Source organism: Entelurus aequoreus, linkage group LG11 (genome assembly GCF_033978785.1).
Source record: "Entelurus aequoreus isolate RoL-2023_Sb linkage group LG11, RoL_Eaeq_v1.1, whole genome shotgun sequence".
Taxonomy (NCBI): domain Eukaryota; kingdom Metazoa; phylum Chordata; class Actinopteri; order Syngnathiformes; family Syngnathidae; genus Entelurus; species Entelurus aequoreus.
The window spans coordinates 32151048-32178849 of NC_084741.1; the positions used below are offsets into that span (position 1 = coordinate 32151048).

The 27802-nt window shown below is 39.6% G+C and overlaps 1 protein-coding gene across 5 annotated transcripts in view; it reads left to right on the plus strand.

The window, feature by feature from the left end:
* The window catches only part of setd2 (SET domain containing 2, histone lysine methyltransferase), a 47063-nt gene extending 24256 nt beyond the window's left edge, over positions 1–22807 (plus strand). For 4 of the 5 annotated variants that reach the window (XM_062062966.1, XM_062062968.1, XM_062062969.1 and 1 more), the window contains 9 exons: positions 4098–4140; positions 4224–4515; positions 4591–5356; positions 5435–5560; positions 12292–12428; positions 12527–12638; positions 14993–15067; positions 15145–15246; positions 21854–22807. In XM_062062966.1, coding sequence (XP_061918950.1) covers positions 4098–4140; positions 4224–4515; positions 4591–5356; positions 5435–5560; positions 12292–12428; positions 12527–12638; positions 14993–15067; positions 15145–15246; positions 21854–22015 — 1815 coding nt within the window. In that variant the 3' untranslated portion in view covers positions 22016–22807. The remainder of the gene's footprint in view (positions 1–4097; positions 4141–4223; positions 4516–4590; positions 5357–5434; positions 5561–12291; positions 12429–12526; positions 12639–14992; positions 15068–15144; positions 15247–21853) is intronic. The other variant, XM_062062971.1, reaches the window with a different exon arrangement.
* Positions 22808–27802: the final 4995 nt, after the last annotated feature.

Genomic DNA, 27802 nt, shown 5'->3' on the forward strand with positions numbered 1-27802 from the left:
AAAAGTCTGCTTACAATGGAGCCTCTGGGAGTTGCTCTATTCTGCTTATAAACCACTTAAAGGGGAACCTCACTTTTTTGGAATTTTGCCTATCGTTCACAATCATTATTAAAGACATGAAGACGGATGTTTTATTTTTATTTTTATGAATTCTGACTAGTAATTAAATGCGATTTAAAGTCTGCTTACAATGGAACCTATGGGAGTCGCTTTATGCTGCCTATAAAAGCCCTTAAACAACATCCACAAACGCCTCCATTAAGGTTTTATATACATGCTTTATGTATATATGTAATGTAGTAACGGGCACATTTATAATAACAATAAATATTTACATATTTTGATCTTTTTAAGCATACGTTCTGCATTAATTTAAAAAACGATCACTTAATTTTCTTCATCATTGATTATTACTCACTGCAGACTATGAGAGCCATTAAACATAACAAAATATCACTTACTGTACAATGTCTGCTGTCATTAGAATGCCAAGTGATAGCATCTTGTTATAATCCTGTTTTAGGTCAAAAATGACTCATAATCCTTGCGAAGAAAAGGGGTGTGGAACCAAGAGTTTTCATGTCGTTCTCACCATTTCCGGTATTAAATTGGCTGTCAAAGTGTGCTAACTTGTTGGATTACATCCTCATTCTTCTACCGATACTATCCAGGTGAGAGGCATGATTTATGATCAAAAAACTTTCACGAATAAAGGAAACTAAGCACTTTACCACACGATGATGTAAACAAAGGCAGACAAGCTAGTGATTACGGCGTCGCCATAAATAGTTTGTCTGTGTTAGCGCTTATAATAACATTATCACTAGAGATGTCCGATAATACGATAAATGCTTTAAAATGTAATATCGGAAATTATCGGTATCTGTTTCAAAATGATCAGTATCGGTTTGAAAAAGTAAAATTTATGACTTTTTAAAACGCCGCTGTGTACGCGGACGCAGGGAGAAGTACAGAGCACCAATAAACCTTAAAGGCACTGCCTTTGCGTGCCGGCCCAATCACATAATATCTACGGCTTTTCACACACACAAGTGAATGCAAGGCATACTTGGTCAACAGCCATACATGTCACACTGACCTCACACCGTATAAACAACTTTAACACTGTTACAAATATGCGCCACACTGTGAACCCACACCAAACAAGAATTACAAACACATTTCGGGAGAACATCCGCACCGTAACACAACATAAACACAACAGAAAAAAATACCCAGAAACCCTTGCAGCACTAACTCTTCCGGGACGCTACAATATACACGCCCCGCTACCCCCTACCCCCCCAAATTCCAAGCTGCTGTTTTGAGGCATGTTAAAAAAAATAATGCACTTTGTGACTTCAATAATAAATATGGCAGTCCCATGTTGGCATTTTTTTCCATAACTTGAGTTGATTTATTTAGAAAAACCTTGTTACATTGTTTAATGCATCCAGCGGGGCATCACAACAAAATTAGGCATAATAATGTGTTAATTCCACGACTGTATATATCGGTATCGGTTGATATCGGTAATTAAGAGTTGGATAATATCGGATACCGGCAAAAAAGCCATTATTGGACATCTCTAATTATCACTAATACTTGGTTAAAATTCAAGTCATGAAATGTAAATGGAATATTGTTGGTGCTTTTTGGATATTTTTCATTGGGTTTTATGGACGGAATAAAGGACCCTCTATTGGCTCGTCTGTAAGCAAACTTTTATTTACGAGTTAGAATGCATTAAAAAAATACATCCGGCGTCATGTCTTTCATAATGATTGTGAAAGACAGGCAAAATTCCAAAACAAGGTGCAGTTCCCTTTTAAAAAAACATCCAAACGATTCCATCAACAATTTATATACAGACTGTAAGTGTATATAATAATAATAATGTAGTAACAGGCACATTCACAATGAAATATTTAAGTATTTTGCACATTTTAAGCATATGGCTCAGCAATTTCACAAACGCATCTCAACCTTCTGTCTTCTCCTTCATTTTGCGGCGGTAATCTTGTTCCTATTTTTCCTCCTGTCCATTTCCTTCAAGGACACTAATTACTACTCACTGCAGACATGAGAACCAACAAACATAATAAAACATCTCTTACTGTACAATGTGTGCTCTAACTGGGAATGCCGACTGTTAGGATGTTGATATATTCCCTTTTGGATGAACGACCCATGATCCTTGCAAAGGAAAGACAATTTCTGGGTCTAAGTTGGCTGTCAAAGTGTAACAACTTCTCAGTTTATGTCCACATCAGTTTACTATCCAGGTGAGAGGCATTATTCATAATATAGAATTACCTTTGACGCGCTCAGAGGCGGGAAAGCAGTTCACCAGCTGTTGACGTCAATACAGCAGCCTAAGGAAGTTGCCTCTCTGTGATCAACGCGCAGGTCCTTAACGTTAGCTCTTCTAATAACAATATCGCTAATACTTTGTTAATATGTAGGTCACAAAATATAAATGGAGTATTGCTGGAGCTTTTTGTGTAATCAGTAACTGGATTTTATGGTCGGAATAGACGCATTGATGTCATGGCTCCCATTGGCTTTATTGTATGCTGACTTATTTTCGTTTATTTAAAAGTTAGAATGCAAAAAGTGTGTTCTTGTCTCTAATAAGGATTGTGAATATAGTCAAAATAAAAAAGTGCTGTTCCCCGTTTATGGTAAATGGGTTATACTTGTAAAGCACTTTTCTACCTTCAAGGTACTCAAAGCGCTTTGAAACTATTTACACATTCACCCATTCACAAACACATTCACAAACTGATGGCGGGAGCTGCCATGCAAGGCCTTAACCACGACCCATAAGGAGCACGGGTGAAGTGTCTTGCTCAAGGACACAACAGATGTGACTGCGATGGTGGAAGCTGGGGATCGAACCAGGAACCCACAAGTTGCTGGCACGGCCGCTCCACCAACCAATCCACAGCGTCCCCAAAAGGCTAATGAACTGTTTGTACACACCTGTCTCTGACAGAAGCCAATATTGTTCCCTTTAGCCATGTTTTTATATTTACACTGGTACCGGTACAGCAAGCCCCATTCCGCCCGCACCCACATACATAATCAGCACTCAGTCCTCGTACGCCATTTAAAAAAGCAGAGAGACAAGAGTCACAAATGCGTGGGATTCTCGATTCATCGGAATGATAGATGCACAAACAGACCAGTTTGTTACGCACAGTGTTTGGCGATACGATAACACGGGGCGGCATGGCGTAATGGGTAGAGCAACCGTGCAAGAAACCTGAGGGTTGCAGGTTTGCTCCCCGCCTCTTACCATCTAAAAAAAATCGCTGCCGTTGTGTTCTGGGCAGGAGACTCCACCCTTTGCCCCCGGTGCCGCTCACACCGGTGAAATGAATGATGAATGATAGGTGGTGGTCGGAGGGGCCATAGGCGCAAATTGCAGCCACGCTTCCGTCAGTCTACCCCAGGGCAGCTGTGGCTACGAAAGTAGCTTACCACCACCAGGTGTGAATGATTGATTGGTTCAGAAAAACATGTAAAGCGACTTTGGGTACTTAGAAAAGCGCTATATAAATCCCAGGTATTATTATTATTAGTATACAAAAATGGGGACATCGTTTTGATGAAAGTTTTAGTTTAAAAAGATTCATATGAAAAGTGGGACTAACAAAGGTTTAACTATACACTGTAACTGTATTTGTCCAATTTAATAGCTGATACAACGTGACAATGGGTTCTGTTAGCAACACTAGCATAGCTATGTGAGCTGCAGCGCTTACATTACACTCACATTTTAACAGCAACATCATTGTAGTTTAGCCTATTTGCTAAAGAAAAATCAAATGACAAAAGTTACAACTCCCACGTCTGTAGCTGACTCCAGGCTTTATATCAAGATGTGTCGCAAAGCCTACTTTTTAAATAAAAGGCTGTCCTCAGTAAAGTGGTGGGCGTATACTAGGCTCATCAATCTAGGAGCAGATGAAAGATGGTACAATGACGTTGAGAAGACCTGAAAATATGCAACTTTTATACAATAAAAAGTCAGTTATGCATAATGGAGAACTGTTTTCTGGTCAGAAGTCCAATTTGTGCTTTTCTTACAGGAGGTGTACAGAATACCAAAGAAGAGCCAGGTGGAAGCTAATGGTAAGTCAGTTTCACTGCTTTTTCATAGCTCCTGTAATTTCAGTGGGGATTGTACCAAAACCACCTTGTGTCAATTAACTCAGATCGCAGTCGAGATCGTGATACAACTTTGACATCACGGAACACCTCTGGTAGCCGTGAAAAGGATCGTGAAAAGGAACGGGATAGGGACCGAGATTATGACAGAGACTGGGACAGGGAGCGGGACAGAGAAAGAGACCGGGACAGAGAAAGAGACCGGGACAGAGAAAGAGACAGAGACAGGGACAGGGACCGTGACCGAGACAAAACTCCGCGTAGCTCTGAGAGACGAAGGAGACGGTCGACATCCCCGCCTTCTTCTTATGAGAGGAGCAGTCGGCGAACTGAGGAACGGTAAGAAATTGCTATTTCAGGAGCATCTAACATGGCCTCCAATGATGTCAAAATGTATTGTTTTGTTGAATTCAGGTTTGACCCGCCAAAGACACCAAGGGGCATTGGCGTCAAGGAGCGCAACAAGCTTTCTACAGAGGAACGCAGGAAGCTGTTTGAGCAGGAGGTTGCTCAACGTGAAGCCCAGAAGCAACAACAACAGCTTCAGCAGCAGCAGCAGCAGCTTCAGCAACAGCAGCTTGAGCAGCAACAACAGCAGCAGCATCAGCAGCAGCAGCAGCAGCTCCAAACGATGGCCTATGACCCTGCCTTGGCCTACGCTTCCAGTTCTGGCTTCATCACCTACCCACCTGGATATCCCATTCAGACCTTTGTGGATCCCACCAACCCAAATGCAGGCAAAGTACTACTACCCACCCCTGCCGCCGATCCTACACTAACTTATGAACAGACTCCTCTTCTTGGACTCACGTCACCATCATCCACTTCACAGGCAGCCCCTGCGTCGACTATCTCTCAGCACATCGCCACTGGCAACATCACCCCTGCTGACACCCAGCAGTACGCCCAGCCCGCTGTCGGTGCCCAGGACACTGGCGTGTCCGTCCTCTCCGTACCTCCCCCAGCGGCCCCTCAGGTGCAGGGCCAGCAGAACTACACTACTCTGTGGGATCCAGCCACCCAGCAGGCTGTCACCGTGCAGACACAACAGACACAGCAGTACACTGCAGCTCCAGCACCGCCTCCCACGCCAACAGCCATTTATTACCAAGGCCAGCCGTGCCAAACCATCTACAGCATCCCCACTGCTTATCCTCAGACTAACACTCCAGTCATACAGGTGGGCCACCACTCACTATGCAGTTTATTCAATGCTATATATGGTTTACCTGATCTTTATTTCATCTGGTTTTTGTAGGCGTATTCTGAGCCCGCAGCTAGCTATCTGCATGGACAGACTGTGTATCCTGGTCATCAGCAAGGTGTGGTTGTGCAGCAGGGAGGCACAGTCACCACCATTGTTACTTCCCAAACTGTCCAGCAGGTAACACATTAACATTATTTTGTCTCATCTTAAAGGGGAACTAGCCTTCGTTTGGAATTTAGCCTATCATTCACAATACTTGTGTAAGACAAGCTCATGTATATTTTTTGTTTTTTATGCATTCTAACTCACAAACGCTAGCAAAAGTCTGCTAACCATGGGGCCAATGATATTTGCTTTATTCTGCCTATAAAGCGCTCTAAAAATATCCCAAAACCTTCATCAATGTTTTTTATACAAGCTGTAAGTATATATGTAATGTAGTAACAGGTACATTCATAATAACATGTAATATTGACGTATTTTGGTCATATTAAGCTTACAGCGGCGTATTAATTTCACAGATTAATTATGTTTGCTTTTTCCTTCAACAAGAAACACTAATCTTGACAGACCTCAGGAGATCCATCAAAGACTACTGTAGGACAAATTATGACCCAGAACCTTATATTTTTGAGCCTGAATATACAGAGGATGAGCTACAAGTTTTAGACGCTGTGTGCTAAACAGATCCAGTTTTAGTGAAACAAAGAATCCTGCAGCAGTATTGTTAAGGGCTGAACAAGATATACAAAACTATGAACATAAATAAACAGTCACTTACTGTACAATGTCTGCTCTCACTTAAATGCCAACTGATTGGATGTTTATATCTTCTCTTTGAGATGAATCACTATTCAACCGTAGGTAAAAAAAAAAAAAAGTTGGCCACTAACAAGCATTTTTTTCGTGTCCTTCTCACTATATCCGGGTCTATCTCGGTTTATGGCCACATCCTTCTACTATACAAGTAAAAGGTATAATTAATCATCTAGAAATAACTTTTACCAACTCAGAGGCGATGCAGCAGCTCAACGGCTCAGTAGGTAAACACTGTAGTTGCATAAGCTGGGTACCTCTCTGTGATCACGGCGCCACTAAAAATTGTTTGTCTGCGTTAGTGCTTATAATAAAATGTCTAATACTTGGTTAATATTCTGGTCACGAAATGTAAATGCAGTATTTTTGGCGGTTTTATGGAAGTTTTTTTTCCCGGGCCTTCTGGGCACCATAAAATACTCACATTAGCCACCTTCTACTTGCCGTATTTTACAACTTAGAAAGCATAAGAAAAAGAAAAACGTGAAAAATGGCTGATGTTGTGACTGGTGGCAGCGCGCGCGCGTGGTGGTTGTCGGGGCTGACAAACTGTATGTGTATGTATGTATGTATGTATGTATGTATGTATGTATGTATGTATATATATGTGTATGTGTATGTATGTGTACATGTGTATGTTTATGTGTATGTATATATATATGTATATATATTTCTGGGGGTACGTTCTGGGCCTGCCTGTCGGGTGGGGGTCGGCGCCTCAGGCTACTGCATCCGGACTGCGTGTCTGGAGCTCCTGGGTCCCACCGTCCATCCCTTCCGGGTGCCCTTCTTGGTTGGGGCCTGCTGGGTCTGGTCCCTGCGTCTACTGTGGTAGCTTGGGGCTGCAGGGTATTCCGAGGTGCTGCGAGTCGGCCAGTTGTTGGGGTAGCGACCTTGTGTGTCAGCATGTCTGTGATCTTCTTTTAATTCCTTTTTTTTTTTATTTTTTTTTTAATAAATAGATTTAATTATTTATTTATTCTTATTTTTTTAAATATATTTTATTAATATTATTATTATTATTATTATGTTTTTATTTATTTATTCCCCTACCTCAGGGAGGGGACTCGGCGGGGCGGTTGCTGGTTGTTTCATCTCCATCGTTGGGGTCCCTGCGGGTGGGGTGGGTGGTTCCTGTGGCCCCGTGCTGGGTGGTCCTGTGGCGGCCGGCTTGGGTGGGGTGGCCGTGGGCTGGCCTCGCCGCGCTCTCCGGGGGTGGGGGGGGGCTCGTGGGGGCCCTGTTGCCGGTGGGGCGGGGGTGGTCTTCCCGCCCGGTTGCGGGGGGTCTCCGGGCCCCTCGGGCGGGGCGTCCCGCCTTTCTGTCCGTGTGGGGTGTGGTCTCTCGCTGGCTTGGGGTCTGGCTGCCCCCTGCTTTTCTCGTGTCTTGTCCTCTGCCGGGTGCGTCTGTCTGCGGCCTGCTGCTGGCCCTTGTGGGCGGCGCGGTGGGCCAGGCTCTGGGGTTCCTGTCGCTGTCCGGCTTGGCTGCGTGGGGGCGGTGGCCCCTGGTTCCCTGGGCACCACACCTACTGTTTGTGGGATGGGCTCTCGGGGAGGCTGGGGCCGTACTCTGGCTCCCGCACACACTGGGAGTCAAATGTATTGTACATGCAAATTCACATATACTCACACACATACATACAGACATACATAGGTACCTACGCTCCCACATACATATACAAATAAATACAGTACATATTTACACACTCAAAGTTCGTACATCCACACGCACATTCATTATACAAACATACTGTATACACATACTGTACATATACATTCACTGTAAAAACATACATATACACATACTGTACATATACACTCACTGTACAAACACACACATACACATACTACACATATACATTCACTGTACAAACACACACATACATATACTGTACATATACATTCACTGTACAAACACACATATACACATACTGTACATATACATTCACTGTTCAAACACACATACTGTATACACATACTGTACATATACATTCGCTGTACACACATATACACATACTGTACATATACATTCACTGTACAAGCACACATATACACATACTGTACATATACAAGTACATATGCACACATACACTCATGCACATAATCACGTTTCATCAAACATATATTAACGTTGTTGCCCTAGGGTAAACTGGGTATAACACATGGCACACTGACAAAGCTTAACCTATTGTTACTATAACAATCTACAAGGTTAATGTAGGTTTCTTCTCTTTCTTCCCCTCCATTTTTCTGCATTCTTTCGTATCTCAAGTTATCATTATGTATATGTATTGTTGCATTTGAACAATTGTATTGTTGATAATAAAGGTAAAGTATTGGTATTATTATCAATAGCACTATTTCTATTGGTATTCATATTGCTCCATTTTTAGTGTAATAATGCTAATTGTCATTTCTGTATTTTTTTTTTGCTTTCGCTAACTGCTTATTTGCTATTACTTTTACCATCATATTTGTACATGTCGTATTTGCTGATGTTGCTCTGTTGTTGTTGTTGTTGTGTTTGCTGTTGTTGTTTTTGTCTCTCTGTCTAATCCCCCTCTTGTCCCCACAATTCCCCCCTCTGTCTTCCTTTTTCTCTCTTTCTATCCCCTCCTGCTCCGGCCCGGCTGCACCAAATGATAATATAAATACATTTAATAAAGTCAAAATACAAGTAAGGCAACAAGAGAAGTATCCTACACTTCTCTTTTGTAAAGTAAATCTGAACAGCCGATATGGGCATCTACATCTGCTATATGATTTGCCCGAGAAGCTGGGCAGGACATTATTAAAAAAATAAATAAATAAATTTAAAAAAAAGAAAGAAAAAAACGTGTGTTCTTGTTTTACATAAGGATTGTGAATGATAGGCAAAATCCCTCCCAAAAATTGCAGTTCCCCTTTAAATGTTTTTTTTTTAGGATTTTTTTCTACATTTAAAACGCTTCATTGTGGTCTTAAGTGTTTCTTAACCAATCTGGCTTGGGCTCATTGTTCAGAAATTGTGCCTTTTGTAAAGTATGTCAGCTCTGGTAGCTGCCTCTAATGTATTTGTAATCACTGTGTGTATCACTCATTATGTATCTTTTTTGTAACATGCTAAAGTAAATAAGTGTACTTTTGTTATTTCCCCGTATTTCTGCACAATAACTCAGATATGGTAACACTGTCGGGCAGTAGAGAGTATGGAGTGATTTTTGGTCCAGAACAAATCTTGCTTTTTTAAATATTGATGAATTTCTTACCACTTTAGGTTGTACATTTTTATGAGAAGACATGCACCTAGGGATAGGTTGATTGGCAACACTAAATTGGCCCGAGTGTGTGAATGTGAATGTTGTCTGTCTATCTGTGTCGGCCCTGCGATGAGATGGCGACGTGTCCAGGGTGTACCCCGCCTTCCGCCCGTGTGCAGCTGAGATAGGCTCTGCGGCCCCGTAAGGGACAAGCGGTAGAAAATAGATGGATGGATTTTCTCATCTAATATTACACCCTAAGTTTTTATTTTTATTTTTTTTTTACTCATTCATTAATAATAATAATACCTGGGATTTATATAGCGCTTTTCTAAGTACCCAAAGTCGCTTTACATGTTTAAAAACCCGTCATTCATTCACACCTGGTGGTGGTAAGCTACTTTCGTAGCCACAGCTGCCCTGGGGTAGACTGACGGAAGCGTGGCTGCCAATTTGCGCCTACGGCCCCTCCGACCACCACCTATCATTCATTCAACATTAATTCACCGGTGTGAGCGGCACCGGGGGCAAGGGTGAAGTGTCCTGCCCAAGGACACAACGGCAGCGATTTTTTTGGTAAGAGGCGGGGAGCGAACCTGCAACCCTCAGGTTTCTGACACGGGCGCTCTACCCACTACGCCATGCCGTCTATTTGTATTTGTGTTTGACTTTCTCTTGTGCTGCTACCGAATGTCATTATTTTAGTTTTACTGAGATTGAGACAGTCTGTTTTTGTCAAACCATCTCTTAAATGTATTAATATCTTCTGTTATTTGTATTAGCTTCTGTGTGTTCTCTCTCTCCTGAACAAAACGCGGATGTTCTGTTGCGTGTTTACCTGGCACAAGACACTGTAATCGGTGGTTCTCTATTGTTGTTCGTGAACCTTCAGTTCCCATATTTGTCTTCTTTCCGGGTTGTTGGGAAAGCGATGTAAAAGCTTTTCACAATTCTCACAGGTGGAGCAGCCCAATGCTGCACAACAGGGCATTTTTACATGGCGAAAAACTAACGAGGCAGCACCGCAAACATAGCGACAGCTCAAAATTAGTAGCAGTCATGGTGCGCTGTAGTCACGTGAGTGCCTTTTGACCAATCATTGAGGAGATTGCCTGAAATAATCTTTATACACGACTCTGTCATTGTTTGGCCACGAGCGCCCCCTAGAGGTCCCTTTCGGGGTCGCGGGGGTGTCGCTGGAGCCTATCTCTGCTGCATTCGGTTTTAATACAATTTGTGGCAGTAATGACAATCTCAAACAAACAAGAGAAGTCTGAAGCTAAAATCATAAAGAAGTTTCTTAAACGCAAAATTTTGACTAAAGTTGTAAAGCTGTATTTTTATTTGCTCTTAAATTTTATTTACAGTTTAGCCAAGAAGCATCTTCATTATTAATGTAGTTCGTTTATTTTAGAACAAGATGAATGTATATACATTTATTTTTAGTCAGTTATTCATCAGTCCATTTTTATGCAAAATATTTAGTTAGTACTTATTTTTCTAATCAGTCTGGCCTAAGGTTTATGTGTTAAATAAATAATAATCTTTGTGATTGACATATGCTTTTTTATATCATTTGAAAAGGTTGTTAACTGTAAGTAGGTTAGATATAATTATTTAATACCATTAAAATCCTGAGTAAGATTACTAATTCAGTGCTAATATTTGAGTGGGCCCCAGGCCCCTCTGTAGTGGAAAAGTTGGGCCTTGAGGCCAAAAAGGTTAAGAACCCCTGCTTTAAATTATATGTAATGCTGATGCTTTTGTCAAAATTTTGCATTGATTATGTTTTACAGACTATCTTCAAGCCGCTCTCTAACCGCCTCTTCTGTGGGCGGTCTTATTTACGTGCTTCCACTTTGACTGCCTTTCCACCCCATCAGCCATGTTGTAGTTTTTAGCACTTTCATATAGAGTCTACAGACAGAAATGAGTTTGAACTATATGCTGCTTTTTATTAGAATTGGCAACAGCAAGGGATGCATGTGCATGAATGAGCTAGTCTTCCCCACAACAAGAGGATAGAGAAAAATAAGGAATTTATTGACTGCAACTTTGGACTAAAACTGAATAAAAATGGCAAACTTGCGCAAAACCCTTCAGGCAAACTTCTTCAGGCAAACTTTTATCATATGTGGAGCTATCCACTGACGTAAGTAAGGCAAAAAGTTCCAAATCCTTAATGGATCATTCAAAGCAAGTTTGGATGAAGGCAAGATTGTTTTATAAATATCTCCGCCATGCATCTATGGTTTGATTTCAAACGCTACTCTAAGCATTTAAGAAATATGCCGGGTTTTTTAAAATGTCATTAATTTTGGAAAATAATGATTCTATAAATAGATTAATTTGATCTGTTTGTGTCGTGGATTTTGTCTGAAGAAAACATTTTCAAAAATGGATACTATTATTATTATTATTATCATCAGTATTAGCTGCATAATTACTATTGTCCTTTTGTAATATATATTCAGGGTTGTCTTATATTTGTGAGTGTTTATTATTGGGTTGGAAACTAAATACATAATATAATAGAAATATACTCTTTATTGTTATTCTTTTTTATTAATATAATGTCTTTAAACCAATATGATTTTTTTGTCTAATGTGTGTGGTTTATAAGTCTTATAATTTTCCAAAGGACTGTAACAAACAAATGGTTAGCATCAACACACTGTTTTGTTTGGTCACAAGGGCGTAGTGTACATCTAACTTTGTAACTAACTCTTAAGAGCGGCGTGCAGTCACAGAAGACTTGAAACCACAGTTGTTACGTATATATTCAGTTTCCATGTTCAAACAGTAATTACAGGTACTGATGCACTCCCCCCTCCCCCCCCCCCCCATGTTCTCCAGGAAATGATCGTACCCAACAATGTGATAGATCTGCCGCCTCCTTCCCCACCGAAACCCAAAACTATCGTTCTACCTCCCAACTGGAAAGTAGCTCGGGACCCTGAAGGAAAGATCTACTATTATCATATTTCGACAAGGTGCGATGTGGTTGTAAAAGTAACCCTTTATGTGCAGTATTTCTAGTTCTCATTATTTTGTTTCTTCATTGTTGTCTTTATTTTTCATTTTATTTAAGGCAAACCCAGTGGGACCCTCCCAACTGGGACGGAAGTAGTGACACAACTACTCTGGACCATGATTCCGAGATGGACCTGGGCACTCCCACTTATGACGAAAACCCCTCTAAGGTAGGCTTTAAAAAAAAACAAATGTGGGAATTGTGCACTTGGCTTGTTGTCCATAAATCTGGTGTTTGCTTCCTCCTTACGTTTTCTTTTCATTCCCAGAAAGTTTGAGGTTGGATGCAAAGCATGATTATAGTGTTTGTTCTTTGAGGTTGTTTAAGATGGTGCACTCATGATTACTTTCAGCTGTGTTTTATGGGGGAGAACAAACGTCATCACAACACCATCTCCACTTTAATGAGCTTGTCCTCGCATATTTTTACCTCAAAGACTATCTCTACCACTTGGTTGACTGTCCCTTGGCCTGCAGCTTCTAAAATAAATACATGATCTGCTCATCTTCTTTTCAACAGCCTCATTTGTTTTCCCTTCTTCATTTCTGAGGAAAATGGAAAGCATCTGGAGAACCTAGCAGTCATTTATTAGGTTTTTTGCTTTCACAGTGTCTCTTTTTGTCTCTAGACATCACGTAAGCCTATTTCCACTTTGGTGTTGGTGCGGATTCAGTTCAGCGTGTTGGCTGTGAACTGACTCCACACCAACTGTCATTGTATTACAACTTATGTTAAGTCAAAAAAATAATTTCTATTGTTGTGCGTAATATTTAAATAAAGAATAAATGTTATGTAAAACTACATTATTTGTTCTTCAACGTTACCATAAAGCAGTGACCAAACACGAGCTTCAACACAAGTATGTCAACTTCAAGTCTTCTTTCCGCCACAATGCCCAATTGTATGCTGGAAATAACCATAAAAACATAATGTAATGTAATACCAAGAATTGATTAACGTGGACCCCGACTTAAACAAGTTGAAAAACGTATTCGGGTGTTACCATTTAGGGGTCAATTGTACGGAATATGTACTGTACTGTGCAATCTACTAATAAAAGTTTCAATCAATACCATTGTGGATTCAGAGATTAAATGTAGAACAAAGGTAGAGTTCCACTAGTTGTGATAGGTTTGTGATCAATGGTGACTTCTATGTTTATAATTCTCGTGCAGTGCTTCCCATAGATTGGCAATCTATTTGGGGTGTGGCTGAGGCAGAGTCAATACGACGCCGTCATATGATTTGCACAATTGGCTATGATGCGAGAATTTTTTTTAAAGGGCTAACTAAACATAAATGTATTTAAAGACAAATGTATTAGTATCAACATCTTTTTATTGTCACATTATGTGGTTTTGCTACATGTTTTCAATTGTTGCTGCTTATTTTATTACTACAATGTAACACAGGCTGCACTTTGTAAACCTTCACCAAACCAGGGAATAAAAGTGAGACAGAGCAATCCAAGTTTACACAAAGAAGAGCAACAAGGTCACGCAGCTTTCCTTCCACATTGTTGTGACACATGCTCTTCCAATTATAAGCCCTATACTTCACCGTCCAAGCACGTTATTTTTTTAATAACCACACTCTTGTGCACTCAGCTGTTGCCTTCTTGTCTTCTCATGTCGTGACATCCTGGCAGGATATCCGTGCTTTGTGTCAAGGAGCTAGCGGGCAGGTGCTGCTTGATGTCCGCTCTGACCTTGTTGTGCTCTGTCAAGATTTGTAAATATAGATGCTCTTTGCGGTGCTGATTTTTAACCCTCTCTGTGGTAATCTGTGTTAAAAATAACAGCAATGTTGTTGGTTTCCTGAAACGGGTAATGAATCAATTTTCTAAGGATAATATTAGAAATTTACAAGCACAATAAAATAATCACAATTTGCCTTTAATTAGGTAAATATGCCAAAAATGTAGAGCTTATTTTATCCTACCCCCGTTCCTTGACAATGACCTGATAACATCAGGCACTTTGTTATACTTTGTAAACACCATATGCTTATGTCTTGAACTGACCTATTCAGTACATTGTTAGAATTATTTACTTAATCCATGCCATACTTTTAATTCTACATACAGCTATACTAAATGTTTTCTGTGTTGTGCACACGTACGTACAAATGCTTAAAGTGAACGATGAGAACTATTTCTCATCTTATATGAATACAATAATCTGGGAATTGGCAGTCATTGTTCACCTAAAAAAGATGTTTAAAAGACTCGACTCATTCACGAACATCACATTGAGGTAAAAACTGGTATTTTTTCAGCTGTAAGTACAAGCAATACTACGTCATTGATATAGAAGAAACATGTAAAGTGATCATTATGTCCAATAGCAAAGTGTTTGCCTCAATTTATTGTGAGTTACTTTAATCTCATGAATCAGTGACGTACCACCATTCAATTACTTGTTTTGGAAAGTTTTTGTTTTTAGTACTTGTTTTTAGGTTTTTGACCAACTTTGATGGAATAACAATGTGTTAAAAATCTATTATTGTGGGTTTTTTTTGCAGTTCTCAACCAAAACAGCTGAAGCAGATACTTCCAGTGAATTGGCTAAAAAGAGTAAAGAGACATTCCGCAAAGATGTGAGCATGCCTCCTGCCATGAAAGTTCTTCTGCATCCATGTTGAAACTGACATTCTAACATATTTGTGTTGCACAGATGTCCCAGTTTATAGTGCAATGTTTGAATCCCTACCGCAAGCCGGACTGTAAACTTGGCCGCATCTGCAACACAGAAGACTTCAAGCACCTTGCAAGAAAGGTAATATTCCACAACAACATTGTCTTCACTGCCTAAAAGCCCTACAAACGTAATAGTAAGCATTTGCATGTAGAAACAACACACTCCGAATAATTGAAAATGGTGAAGAGCAGTAAGGAATGTCTTTTTATTGCATATCTTGCTCCTTGATGCCCCCTTCAGTCCTACTGACTCACCTCTATTGTGTTAGACAAACAACAAATTGCGCCATTGGAATGTACAAAATCCTGAATAGGCAGGAATGTAGGCCAAAGTGATATGTGACAAGTTAATGTCTTTAGCCAACAACGCATGTTGTTAAAATGATTTGCTCTGAACACATGCGTGTGCATGGCATGCTGCAAAAGTCATGACATATTTAGCGGAGAAAAGTTAACTTCGTCCTCAGACATAATGAAAAAGACTGATTATTTGTATACAGATGGGGCATTTAAATCAGGGGTATCAAGCTCTTTTTTAAATCTTGTTTACGCCCGCTACTGCCAAACGTATGTAATATACCCATGTAACTGTAGATTAATCATATTAAACAATTGCCCCTTCACTTGATTATTATCATTTAGCATCACAAGTCAAGGTGACAAACGGATATTTAAAATCAATTGGGTGAACTTTCCGGTACAACTTTGTTACTTCCAATACCGATATTGAAGCCTTGACTATTGCCGATACCGATATTAATCCGGTACAATATCAGCAAGAATCATAGTACATACTTGTATTTTGTAGTGGGGACTTAGGGCTGGGCCATATGGGTGAAAACTGTATGACGATATAAGCTTTGTATACCGTTCGACATTGATAGTTATTGATAATTTTTATGACCTATCAAAAATAAACACTTGGAGAAAAATTTATTAAATGTAAAATTTTTATTTGAAATGTAACCTTCCTCTGATTATATTCCCCTTAGTTATCAAGCTGAAAGGCTTTACAGACCACCGTAATCTGACTACGGTCCTTTTTTTGGGGTGGGGCGGCCACTCTGTCGAAGTGACTTTTCCTGTTTTAGCGACCAATTTTTTTGCTTCGTGCAGCACTCATTTTTACTTTCTCTTCTCACTCCTTGCAAAGAATCAACCGTGAGACAACAAGATGGCGCATCCAAACTTAATAGTTAATGCTGTTACCTAATTGGCTGTTAGCATGTCACTCACACTGATCAATAATCACTTCCTGCATTGCGCGGTTACCAGAGAGCGAGTGCCTCATGCAACCAACCTTGCTTCGAAACTTTTTCAGACGAAGAATATTAAAAAAAAAAAGCATTTTATCTGACACTTTTTTGTATTGAAATAGACTGCGTGTCTATTGATATTGTTCCATCGCCCAGCCTTATGTGGAATGTTGGAAGGGGCTTAAGCAAGTGACATTACTAAGAACAATGGTGGGTATGAAAAACACTAATCTTATGACAGGTTTATGCTTTTGAAGTGGAGTGTTGATTTGTTTTGGCAACATGTAGTTGTCACAATAATTAATGAAGTTAAGGTCATGACACAGTGTGTTGAATGATGCGTACACGTAGCTCACCCAAAGCTGATGAAAAAGTTGCATTGCGTTTAGACTGAAGTCACATTTGAAAATATCAGATTCCAAGAAGATTTGGACTACTTCCTGATGTGGCCTGAATCTGATGCGAAAATATCAGATTTGAAGCACTTTGGAGCGTTTAGACTGGCAAAAAATCTGATCTGTGTCACTTAAGGGTAAAAATCTGATTCAGTGTGCAGTATAAATGGGGCCATATTACAAACATCTAACTTGTGTGCTTAGCTTAACTTGACTGAACTAGATGAAAAGACCATCCTTGAGTGATTATTGGAGGACATTTAGATGTTAACTGGCTGTCCAACTTTGCACAAGTAAACACTCAGCAGGACTGCCTGTATCGGAGCTTATATCGGAGAGTTTACATGCAATATCATGCTGATATCATCCGATTCTGTTTTTTTTGTTACAATGAGCCCCCCAAAATGTTGTTGCACCAAATATTGTGACAGTTGTTGTAAATACAATTGCTAGAGAGACAAACCCTTAGACAAAATATTAAACCATACACTAAGGGAATACTTTTGTACAACAGCGTTTATGATAAGACAAAAGGTCTCAGGCCACCACTTTTTTATTGTTTCACAGCTTTCCTGACACAGTAAAACTGTAAATATGAGCACCTACAATTATCAGGATTACATTAAAAATAAACAGATTTCCACCAAACTTTATAGAGGTTTGGCACATGGACTAGGGAAGAATCAAACAATGTTGGAGAGGATCTGGATAAAAAGGCAGGAACAACAAACAAGACAATTACAATTCAGTCCTCTACTAAAATATTTGATATTTATATGTAAAGATGGCATCGGTCTGACTACTATTGTCTCATTTCCGTGCTCAATGATTGCCTTCAGAGCTACACTTGCCTGGCTGTGATGTTGTACAAGTAAGTACTGTAGCATACCGACAGACTCTTACGCTTTTTTAAAACTTTATTTTACACTCAACACGCCAACCGCAGCCCCCAAACGCTGTTAGCGCTGCAGCCCTAGGCTAGCCTAGCCACAACAACGCCACAGCACTTCCTCATTATGCACCAATGACGGTTAGGACGAGCCAGGTTGCATTCAATTATGAGCATCAAATATTACAACTCAAATAAGTTGTTTTTTGCACGTTTTGTATCACTGCTACAATTATAACAATTTGTTGTAGATTTTGGAACAAATTACTTTTTAAATGTATAACATTACTTGTCCAGGGTGTACCCCGCCTTCTGCCCAAATGCAGCTGAAATATGCTCCAGCACCCCCCGCCACCATGTAAGGGACAAGCGGTAAAAAATGGATGGATTAATATCATTAAAGTATTTCAATTATTAGTCTGTTCAACTCGGTTGTTAAACAATTCCATCAGAATAATTTGTTTTTTGTGTTTTTTTACAAAACTTGTTTGCCATGTTTTAAGTTCAGGCACCTTTTTAGCACCCGTACCGATTTGGCACTTGTATGGGTTAAAATGTAAACGATACTAATCCCTTCTTAGATGAGGTCATTAAACGTCATATGGCCTAGGACTTTGTGCAGTACCGTATCCGTACAGTATCTTAAAACACTATTTCCCCAACCACTGTGCCGTGGCACATTAGAGTATTATGAGAAATAGAATTTTTACTTAACGGGTCACTAAATTGTTCATAAGTGTGAATGTGGGTGTGAATGGTTATCTAACAGGGATGGGCGATACGGCCTAAAATCAATATTGCAGCCTCCTGTGATAGCGATATGTATCACAATATATTGTTTGGTATATTAATGATAATTTCAATATTTCAAAATGGGGATAGGTTGATTGGCAACACTAAATGGTCCCTAGTGTGTGAATGTGAGTGTGAATGTTGTCTGTCTATCTGTGTTGGCCCTGTGATGAGGTGGCGACTTGTCCAGGGTGTACCCCACCTTCCGCCCAAATGCAGCTGAGATAGGCTCCAGCACCCCCTGTGACCCCAAAAGGGACAAGCGGTAGAAAATGGATGGATAGATGGGTTACAAAGACTCCGAATTTGGCTGCTGACATATGCAGTAACATGTTGCATAATTTCAGGTTGTATTATTTTCTTAAAGCTATTGTTTATCTATTTGCTAATTTACTGTTAATATCTGGTTACTTTCTGTTGAAACATGTTTCTAACTACACTTCTGTTAATATTTAATAAGCACTTATTATTCTCTTTGGATACTTTACATTAGTTTTGGGCTATACAAGATTGGGTATCGATCCAATACCAAGTAGTTACAGGAGCAGTATTAGTTATACCAGTACTGATACTTAAAATTTTCAACATCATTGAATATTTAAAAACATTTTTCAATTATCATCAGACAAAAACAAAATTGGGATGTAACAATATCAATTAAATATTTAAATTATGACAAACTATTGGCTCTGATTTAAATCATTTGGTTTTTGATCTTAAAGTCCTCAATTTACCGTATTTTTCGGACTATTAAGTCGCAGTTTTTTTCATAGTTTGGCCGGGGGTGCGACTTATACTCAGGAGCGACTTGTGTGAAATTATTAACACATTACCATAAAATATCAAATCATATTATTTAGCTCATTCACGTAAGAGACTAGACGTATAAGATTTCATGGGATTTAGCAATTAGGAGTGACAGATTGTTTGGTAAACGTATAGCATGTTCTATAAGTTATAGTTATTTGAATGACTCTTACCATAATATGTTACGTTAACATACCAGGCACGTTCTCAGTTGGTTATTTATGCCTCATATAACGTACACTTATTCAGCCTGTTGTTCACTAATCTTTATTTATTTTAAATTGCCTTTCAAATGTCTATTCTAGGTGTTGGGTTTTATCAAATAAATTTCCCCAAAAAATGCGACTTATACTCCAGTGCGACTTATATATGTTTTTTTCCTTCTTTATTATGCATTTTCGGCAGGTGCGACTTATACTCCGATAGATACGGTAGATTTTTTGGATAGTAAAACAAAAATCAATCTAACCATCATGGTACTTACCTGATACTATACTACTTGGTATCATTACTGTCGATATTTGTATTGATCCACCCACATTTGGTTACATTTTAAGCGCTCTTGCTGTTAGCATATCCTCATGTGGTGTGTAGTGTAGCATGTTCAGCTATTCCCTGTCCTTCAAGGATGATATTTATAAGAAACAAAGTTTATTTGCCGCCATGGAGACAAGGATTACTGACCTAGAAGCAGCTTTGCACTGTGGAGGGATGTTAGCCGCGAGCAAGAATGCTGCATTCGTTTGCTTGTCGCTGTCAAATTTGCGTTTCAGAATGTGTCCACATGTATTATTACGATATAACGATAGTATCATCAGTGGCCTAGTGGTTAGAGCAGTGGTTCTTAACCTGGGTTCGATCGAACCCTAGGGGTTCGGTGAGTCGGCCTCTGGGGTTCGGCGTAGCTTCCGCCGCGGATGTCAAGACACACCCGACTCATCGTGTAAACAAAAACTTCTCCCTATCGGCATATTATGGATACCCCAAACAATGTTCCCTCTAATTTTCTATATGCGTGAGCAAACGCAAAAACTCACATGTGAACGACGTTAGATCTGCACATGCACTGTGGCCACACCAGCAGCACACCGGTCCCAAACCTGACTAAATAACAAGTTAAATGTTTTATTATTATAATCGAATGACAGCAGTCATTTCCATGAGATTATTTTCTAATGTAAGTATTTTGGCCCAATTACAATTACAATGACAATAACAAAAAATATTGTTTTTCATGAGCTGTGTACTAGTATTGTATGTCTGGGTGGGGTTCCTGCTTTGGAAATAATTTGTACCCCTTTCAGATATCGCATTTAGTTCCCACTAAAACATTTACATGTTACACAATAAGATGCAAACATGGGGTCATGTGTACATTCCTGTAACTTTGTTTGTAACATATATCTTTATGAGTATTTCTTTAATATAATAACAGAATTTATTTATAAATTAAGATAAAATTAAGAAAAAAGCATTTTATTGTTCACTAATGAAGGGTTCGGTGAATGCGCATATGAAACTGGTGGGGTTCGGTACCTCCAACAAGGTTAAGAACCACTGGGTTAGAGTGTCCTCCCTGAGATTGGTAGGTTGTGAGTTATATCTGTGATATTTGAGTAATACCCGAAAGGAACAAGCGGTAGAAAATGGATGGCTGGATATATCGAGTGTTCGCCCTGAGATTGGTAGGTCGTGAGTTCAAATCCCGGCCGAGTCATACCAAAGACTATAAAAATGGGACACATCAAGGGTTGGAATTGGGGGTTAAATCACCAAAAATGATTCCCAGGCGCGGCCACCGCTGCTGCTCACTGCTTCCCTCACCTCCCAGGGGGTGATAAAGGGTGATGGGTCAAATGCAGAGAATAATTTCGCCACACCTAGTGTGTGTGTGAGAAAATCATTGGTATTTTAACTTTAACTTATTAAAGGCTCTATCATCGGATAAATGTATATAATTTATAGCATATAAAATGCGCAACCCTTTTGTCTATTTGTGCTCTTTGATTGGCTATTTGGCAGACAAGCAGTCCAGTGTGCACCTGCCTCTCATCCTAAGTCAGCTGACCTTTGACCCTGATGCGCATAAGCGGTACAGAAAATGAATGGATGAGTCAAAAAATTATGATTAATACATTTTTGGTAATCTAGCTATGCTTGCGATGAATAGTGACAAGCAGAACAATTACATGTTCTTCCACCAGGTGGCAGAAGACTGTCCTGCTGTCATTTACGCATCATGTTTGTTTGCTGGTGAGCCATGACATTTGTCTCATTTAAAAACACTGCTTTAAACAATTTGTAGATGCTCGGCGGGATAGGTTGCAGTCGTCTAAATGCACGCGTTTCTACCTCTTGTCCTTCCTTATTCAGTGCCGCAGCATTGTTTAGTTTGTGTGCCTGCGGGATGCGGTTCGTGCACACCAAGATTCTTGAGGGGGGGAAAAAGAGCAGCCGGACTTGAAGGATGAAGCCCAAAAGTCACCGCGTGTGTAATTAACGCTGTCTGCTGTCTGCTGACCTTTTTTTTTCCTTCTGTGTCTCCAGCTAACTCACGGAGTCATGAACAAGGAGCTGAAGGCCTGCAAGAACCCCGAAGACCTTGAGTGCAACGAGAACGTCAAGCACAAGACCAAGGAGTACATCAAGAAGTACATGCAGAGGTTCGGCGCCGTGTACAAGCCCAAGGAGGACACAGACGTGTACTGACAGCATGCGCTTGCATTTTCTCATGCTTTATTTATGATTGATGGAGGGGAGGAGCCAAGAGAATTCCCACTGACTGATGACTTTTATCCTGACTTTTAAACTCCATGAAGAAAATGTTGATGCTTTCCACTGTTGACGACGGATCAAAAAGCAGAACTTGACTGCTTTTATCAGCGGAGGTCCGAGCTGAAGACTCCAAGAAGTCTTCCCAGCTTTGACTCTGGCCACAATCAACACCTTTTATCTCTTCCACTGGGAACGCCATGTTGGACGTGCCACGCCCTCTTTCTTCTTCTAACTGGACTCACGCTGAAGAAGAGTGTAGCATTGTGATTTTAACTTATCTTTGTTTTTTAATGCCTATTATTAATATTATTGTTGTTGTTCACAACAGTTACACACAAAACAGCCTTTTTATTTCTTTCTTTTTTCCTGTCAGTTCTCACAAATCACGACAGCCTATATTGCATTATATGAAATAGTTCTGGGAGCATTTAAATGGACATAAAAACTTGGTAACATGACTATCATTTCATGGTTCTACAGTGTAAATATGTTGTTATGATTATTATTTCCAAATGAGTATGCAGGAGGATGACCAGCTGGACCCTCACATCTAAACCCCCTCACTGGCTTATGTCAGCACATTGGGGGGAAATTTCATCGTTTCGGGTTATTATGTTTCTATGTACAAAGTAATTTTCACCCTACTCAACTGTAAGTATTGCATAAGCACATTGTCATACCGAGTGTACAAACATTTTAAAAGATAATAAACTGGGTTTTTTTGTACATTCCTGCTCATTTTCCATGCCGCACAAGCACACAGCACGTCAGACTTATAATGACAATAATAATAATGTACAGTAGGGGTGTGAATCTTTGGGCACTAAACAGTCTGTTTAGAATTTGTTCTCAATCCAACACGATTCTTACTTTTAAACCAATTTTTGCAATGTATTTGGTATAATCACAATGAAACTTTTTCCAAATAGGTTACACAATAGTAAAGCTCCTTGTGGTTGCATTGACTAAAAACATTTTGAAAAATTGTTTCTTATGAAAGTATACTACTTTTTTTTTAAACAATTTTTTAATCGCTTTTTGAAATTATGAATCAATTTAGAATCGGGATGAATAAAAATAGCGATTCGGATGTGTATCGATTTTTTTGTGTACCACTACTGTGCATGTCACAGACTTCTTAAAGTTAAAATTAAAATCCCAATGATAGTCACACACACACACTAGGTGTGGTGAAATTTGTCCTCTGCATTTGACCCATCCCCTTGATCACCCCCTGAGAGGTGAGGGGAGCAGTGAGCAGCAACGGTGGCCGTGCCCGGGAATCATTTTTGGTGATTTAACCCCCAATTCCAACCCTTGATGCTGAGTGCCAAGCAGGGAGGTAATGGGTCCCATTTTTATAGTCTTTGGTATTACTCGGCCGGGGTTTGAACTCACGACCTACCGATCTCAGGGCGGACACTAACCACAAGGCCATTAAACACTTTTATTGGATTCTTGGGGTGACAATTCCATTCAGAATCGATTCTCAATTCAACACGATTTTGGTAACATATATAAAACGAAAAATATATTGTTACTAGTCATTTAAAAACGATTTTTAATATTACAGTGGTGCCTCAACCTAAAGAGGAACTGCACTTTTTTTTTATTTTATTTTGTCTGTCATTCCCAATCCTTATGTAAGACAAGAACACATACAGTATGTCGTTCTTTTTGTATGCCTTTAAATAGTAAATACATGTCCACTTACAGTGAAGGGAGCTCTATTCTGCCTATAAAAGCCCTTAAAAAACATCCAAACACCTCCATTAAGGTTTTATATACATGATGTAGGTATATATGTAATGTAGTAATGGGAACATTAATAATAACATTTAAAATGTATGTATTTTGATGATTTTAAGTATTCGCCACACATTAATTTAAAAAAAAGCATCATGACGTTCGCTTTTTTTTTTTTTAACATCACTGATTATTACTCACTGCAGACTTCATGAGAGTCAATAAACATAATAAAACATCACTTACTGTACAATGTCTGCTGTCATTAGGATGGCAACTTATGGAATCTTGTTATATTTCCGTTTGTATGAAGAATAACTCATAATTCTCGCAAAGAAAAGGGGTGGGAACCAAGCGTCTTTTCTTGTGGTTCTCGCCATCCTGGGCCAAAAATGGCTGTCAAAGTGTACCAACATGTCAGATTACATCCTCGTTCTTCTACTATCCAGGTGAGAGGCGTAATTTATGATCTACAATAAACTTCCATGAGCAAAGAAGCACCTTACCACTTGATGATGTAAACATACGCAATAAATAGTTTGTCTGTGTTAGCACTTAAAATAACATAATAACTATTACAAACCCCGTTTCCATATGAGTTGGGAAATTGTGTTAAATGTAAATATAAACGGAATACAATGATTTGCAAATCATTTTCAACCCATATTCAGTTGAATATGCTACAAAGACAACATATTTGATGTTCAAGCAGATACACATTTTTTTTGTGCAAAAAATCATTAACTTTAGAATTTGATGCCAGCAACACGTGACAAAGAAGTTGGGAAAGGTGGCAATAAATACTGATAAAGTTGAGGAATGCTCATCAAACACTTATTTGGAACATCCCACAGGTGAACAGGCAAATTGGGAACAGGTGGGTGCCATGATTGGGTATAAAAGTAGATTCCATGAAATGCTCAGTCATTCACAAACAAGGATGGGGCGAGGGTCACCACTTTGTCAACAAATGCATGAGCAAATTGTTGAACAGTTTAAGAAAAACCTTTCTCAACCAGCTATTGCAAGGAATTTAGGGATTTCACCATCTACGGTCCGTAATATCATCAAAGGGTTCAGAGAATCTGGAGAAATCACTGCACGTAAGCAGCTAAGCCCGTGACCTTCGATCCCTCAGGCTGTACTGCATCAACAAGCAACATCAGTGTGTAAAGGATATCACCACATGGGCTCAGGAACACTTCAGAAACCCACTGTCAGTAACTACAGTTGGTCGCTACATCTGTAAGTGCAAGTTAAAACTCTCCTATGCAAGGCGAAAACCGTTTATCAACAACACCCAGAAACGCCGTCGGCTTCGCTGGGCCTGAGCTCATCTAAGATGGACTGATACAAAGTGGAAAAGTGTTCTGTGGTCTGACGAGTCCACATTTCAAATTGTTTTTGGAAACTGTGGACGTTGTGTCCTCCGGACCAAAGAGGAAAAGAACCATCCGGATTGTTATAGGCGCAAAGTTGAAAAGCCAGCATGTGTGATGGTATGGGGGTGTATTAGTGCCCAAGACATGGGTAACTTACACATCTGTGAAGGCGCCATTAATGCTGGAAGGTACATACAGGTTTTGGAGCAACATATGTTGCCATCCAAGCAACGTTACCATGGACGCCCCTGCTTATTTCAGCAAGACAATGCCAAGCCACGTGTTACATCAACGTGGCTTCATAGTAAAAGAGTGCGGGTACTAGACTGGCCTGCCTGTAGTCCAGACCTGTCTCCCATTGAAAATGTGTGGCGCATTATGAAGCCTAAAATACCACAAAGGAGACCCCCGGACTGTTGAACAACTTAAGCTGTACATCAAGCAAGAATGGGAAAGAATTCCACCTGAGAAGCTTCAAAAATGTGTCTCCTCAGTTCCCAAACGTTTACTGAGTGTTGTTAAAAGGAAAGACCATGTAACACAGTGGTGAACATGCCCTTTCCCAACTACTTTGGCACGTGTTGCAGCCATGAAATTCTAAGTTAATTATTATTTGCAAAAATAAAATAAAATGTATGAGTTTGAACATCAAATATCTTGTCTTTGTAGTGCATCCAATTGAATATGGGTTGAAAAGGATTTGCAAATTATTGTATTCCATTTATATTTACATCTAACACAATTTCCCAACTCATATGGAAACAGGGTTTGTACTTGGTTAATATACAAGTCACAAAATGTAAATAGAGCATTGTTGGTGCTTTTTGGATGTTTTTTTCTTGGGTTGTATGGGCGGGATAAAGGACCTCCCATTGGCTTTGCTGGAAGCTAACTTTTATTTACGTTTATTTACGAGTTAGAATGCAAAACATTTTAAAAAAAATACTGATGGTGAACCATAGGCACAATTCCAAAAATACGTGCAGTTCCCCTTTAGGAGTGTTCCAACTTAAAAAAAAAAGTAAGCTCCGACCAAAACATCTGGTCTTGCTAGCTAGCATTAGCTAATAGCTAGAGAGCGACGTAAATTTGTTTTTACAATCATGGGATGGAAGGAAGTGAGTGTGCAGGACAGCGCTGAGCAGAAGAAGTAGATGTTATTCATTGAATTAAAGAAAGAAATCATCAAAAAAAACATGGCGAAGCAATTGGAGCGTATCACTGCTAGTCTGCACCATACTGAAGCAGAATGAGTCGATAACGCCAGCCAGAGATGGTGGAATAATATCTAAGCGGTGGACATTTTTCCATGAAATTATAAAGAAGCTGCTGATGGTGTGTTTGATGAAGAAGTGGCTGGAAGGAGATACTGTGGAAATCCACTCTCCAAGGTAAATTATGTAGTAAATCCTATCATACTATTTTTATATACAATGTATTATCTAAATGTTTGTATTTATTTTGTAAAAGGCATGTTGCATGTTAAAATTGTTCTGTTTTCGGTGACGAAGCACCATAATTTAAATAATTTAAATGGGAGACATTGATTTGAGATACAAGTGTTTTGAGTTAAGCGCTGCATCACAGAATCAATTACGCTTGTAAATTGAGGTACTTAATAATTGGATTTGCTTGGTTAAAAAACATTTAATGAAGATAATCTTACATTATTTAGGGCACACCGGATTATAAGGCGAATTAAAGGGGTTGCATTATGGCGGTCTACATCAGTGTTTTTCAACCTTTTCTGGGCCAAGGCACATTTTTTTTCATTGAAAGAATCTCGAGGCACACCACCAGCAGGAAACATTAAAAAATGAAACTCAGCAGCCGATATTGACAATAAATAGTTGTTCTCGCAATTGTTGGATAAGAATTCAAACCATGACCAACCATGCATCACTATAGCTCTTGTCTCAAAGTAGGTGTACTGTCACGACCTGTCACATCACGCCGTGACTTATTTTTAGTTTTTTTGGTGTTTTCCTGTGTGTAGTGTTTTAGTTCTTGTCTTGCGCTCCAATTTTGTTGTTGATTGTCATGTCATGTACGAATGTACTTTGTGGACGCCGTCTGCTTCTCCACACGCTGTAAGTCTTTGCTGTCGTCCAGCATTTCTGTTTTTGTTTACTTTGCAGCCAGTTCAGTTTTCCCTTCGTTTTTCCATCCCTAAGCTTCAATGCCTTTCCTTAGCGGCACTTACCTTTTGTTTATTTTTTATTTAAGCATTAGATACCTTTTTACCTGCACACTGCCTCCCGCTGTCGTCTGCAAATTGTGATCACGACAAACCATGTTCCCGACATCTACAAAGCAATTTGCTACGTGCTGCCACCTACTGATATGGAAGAGTATTACACGGTTACTCTGCAGATCTCTAGACAGCACAGACACTCAACAACGGCACATTTGCGGATTATTGGTTTGCAAAAAATATTTTTAACCCAATTAGGTGAAATTAAATAATCTCCCACGGCACATCAGACAATATCTCACGGTACACTAGTGTGCCGCGGCACAGTGGTTGAAAAACACTGGTCTACATAACATGTAATGGTAGTTCTTTGGTCAAAATGTTGCATAGATTATGTTT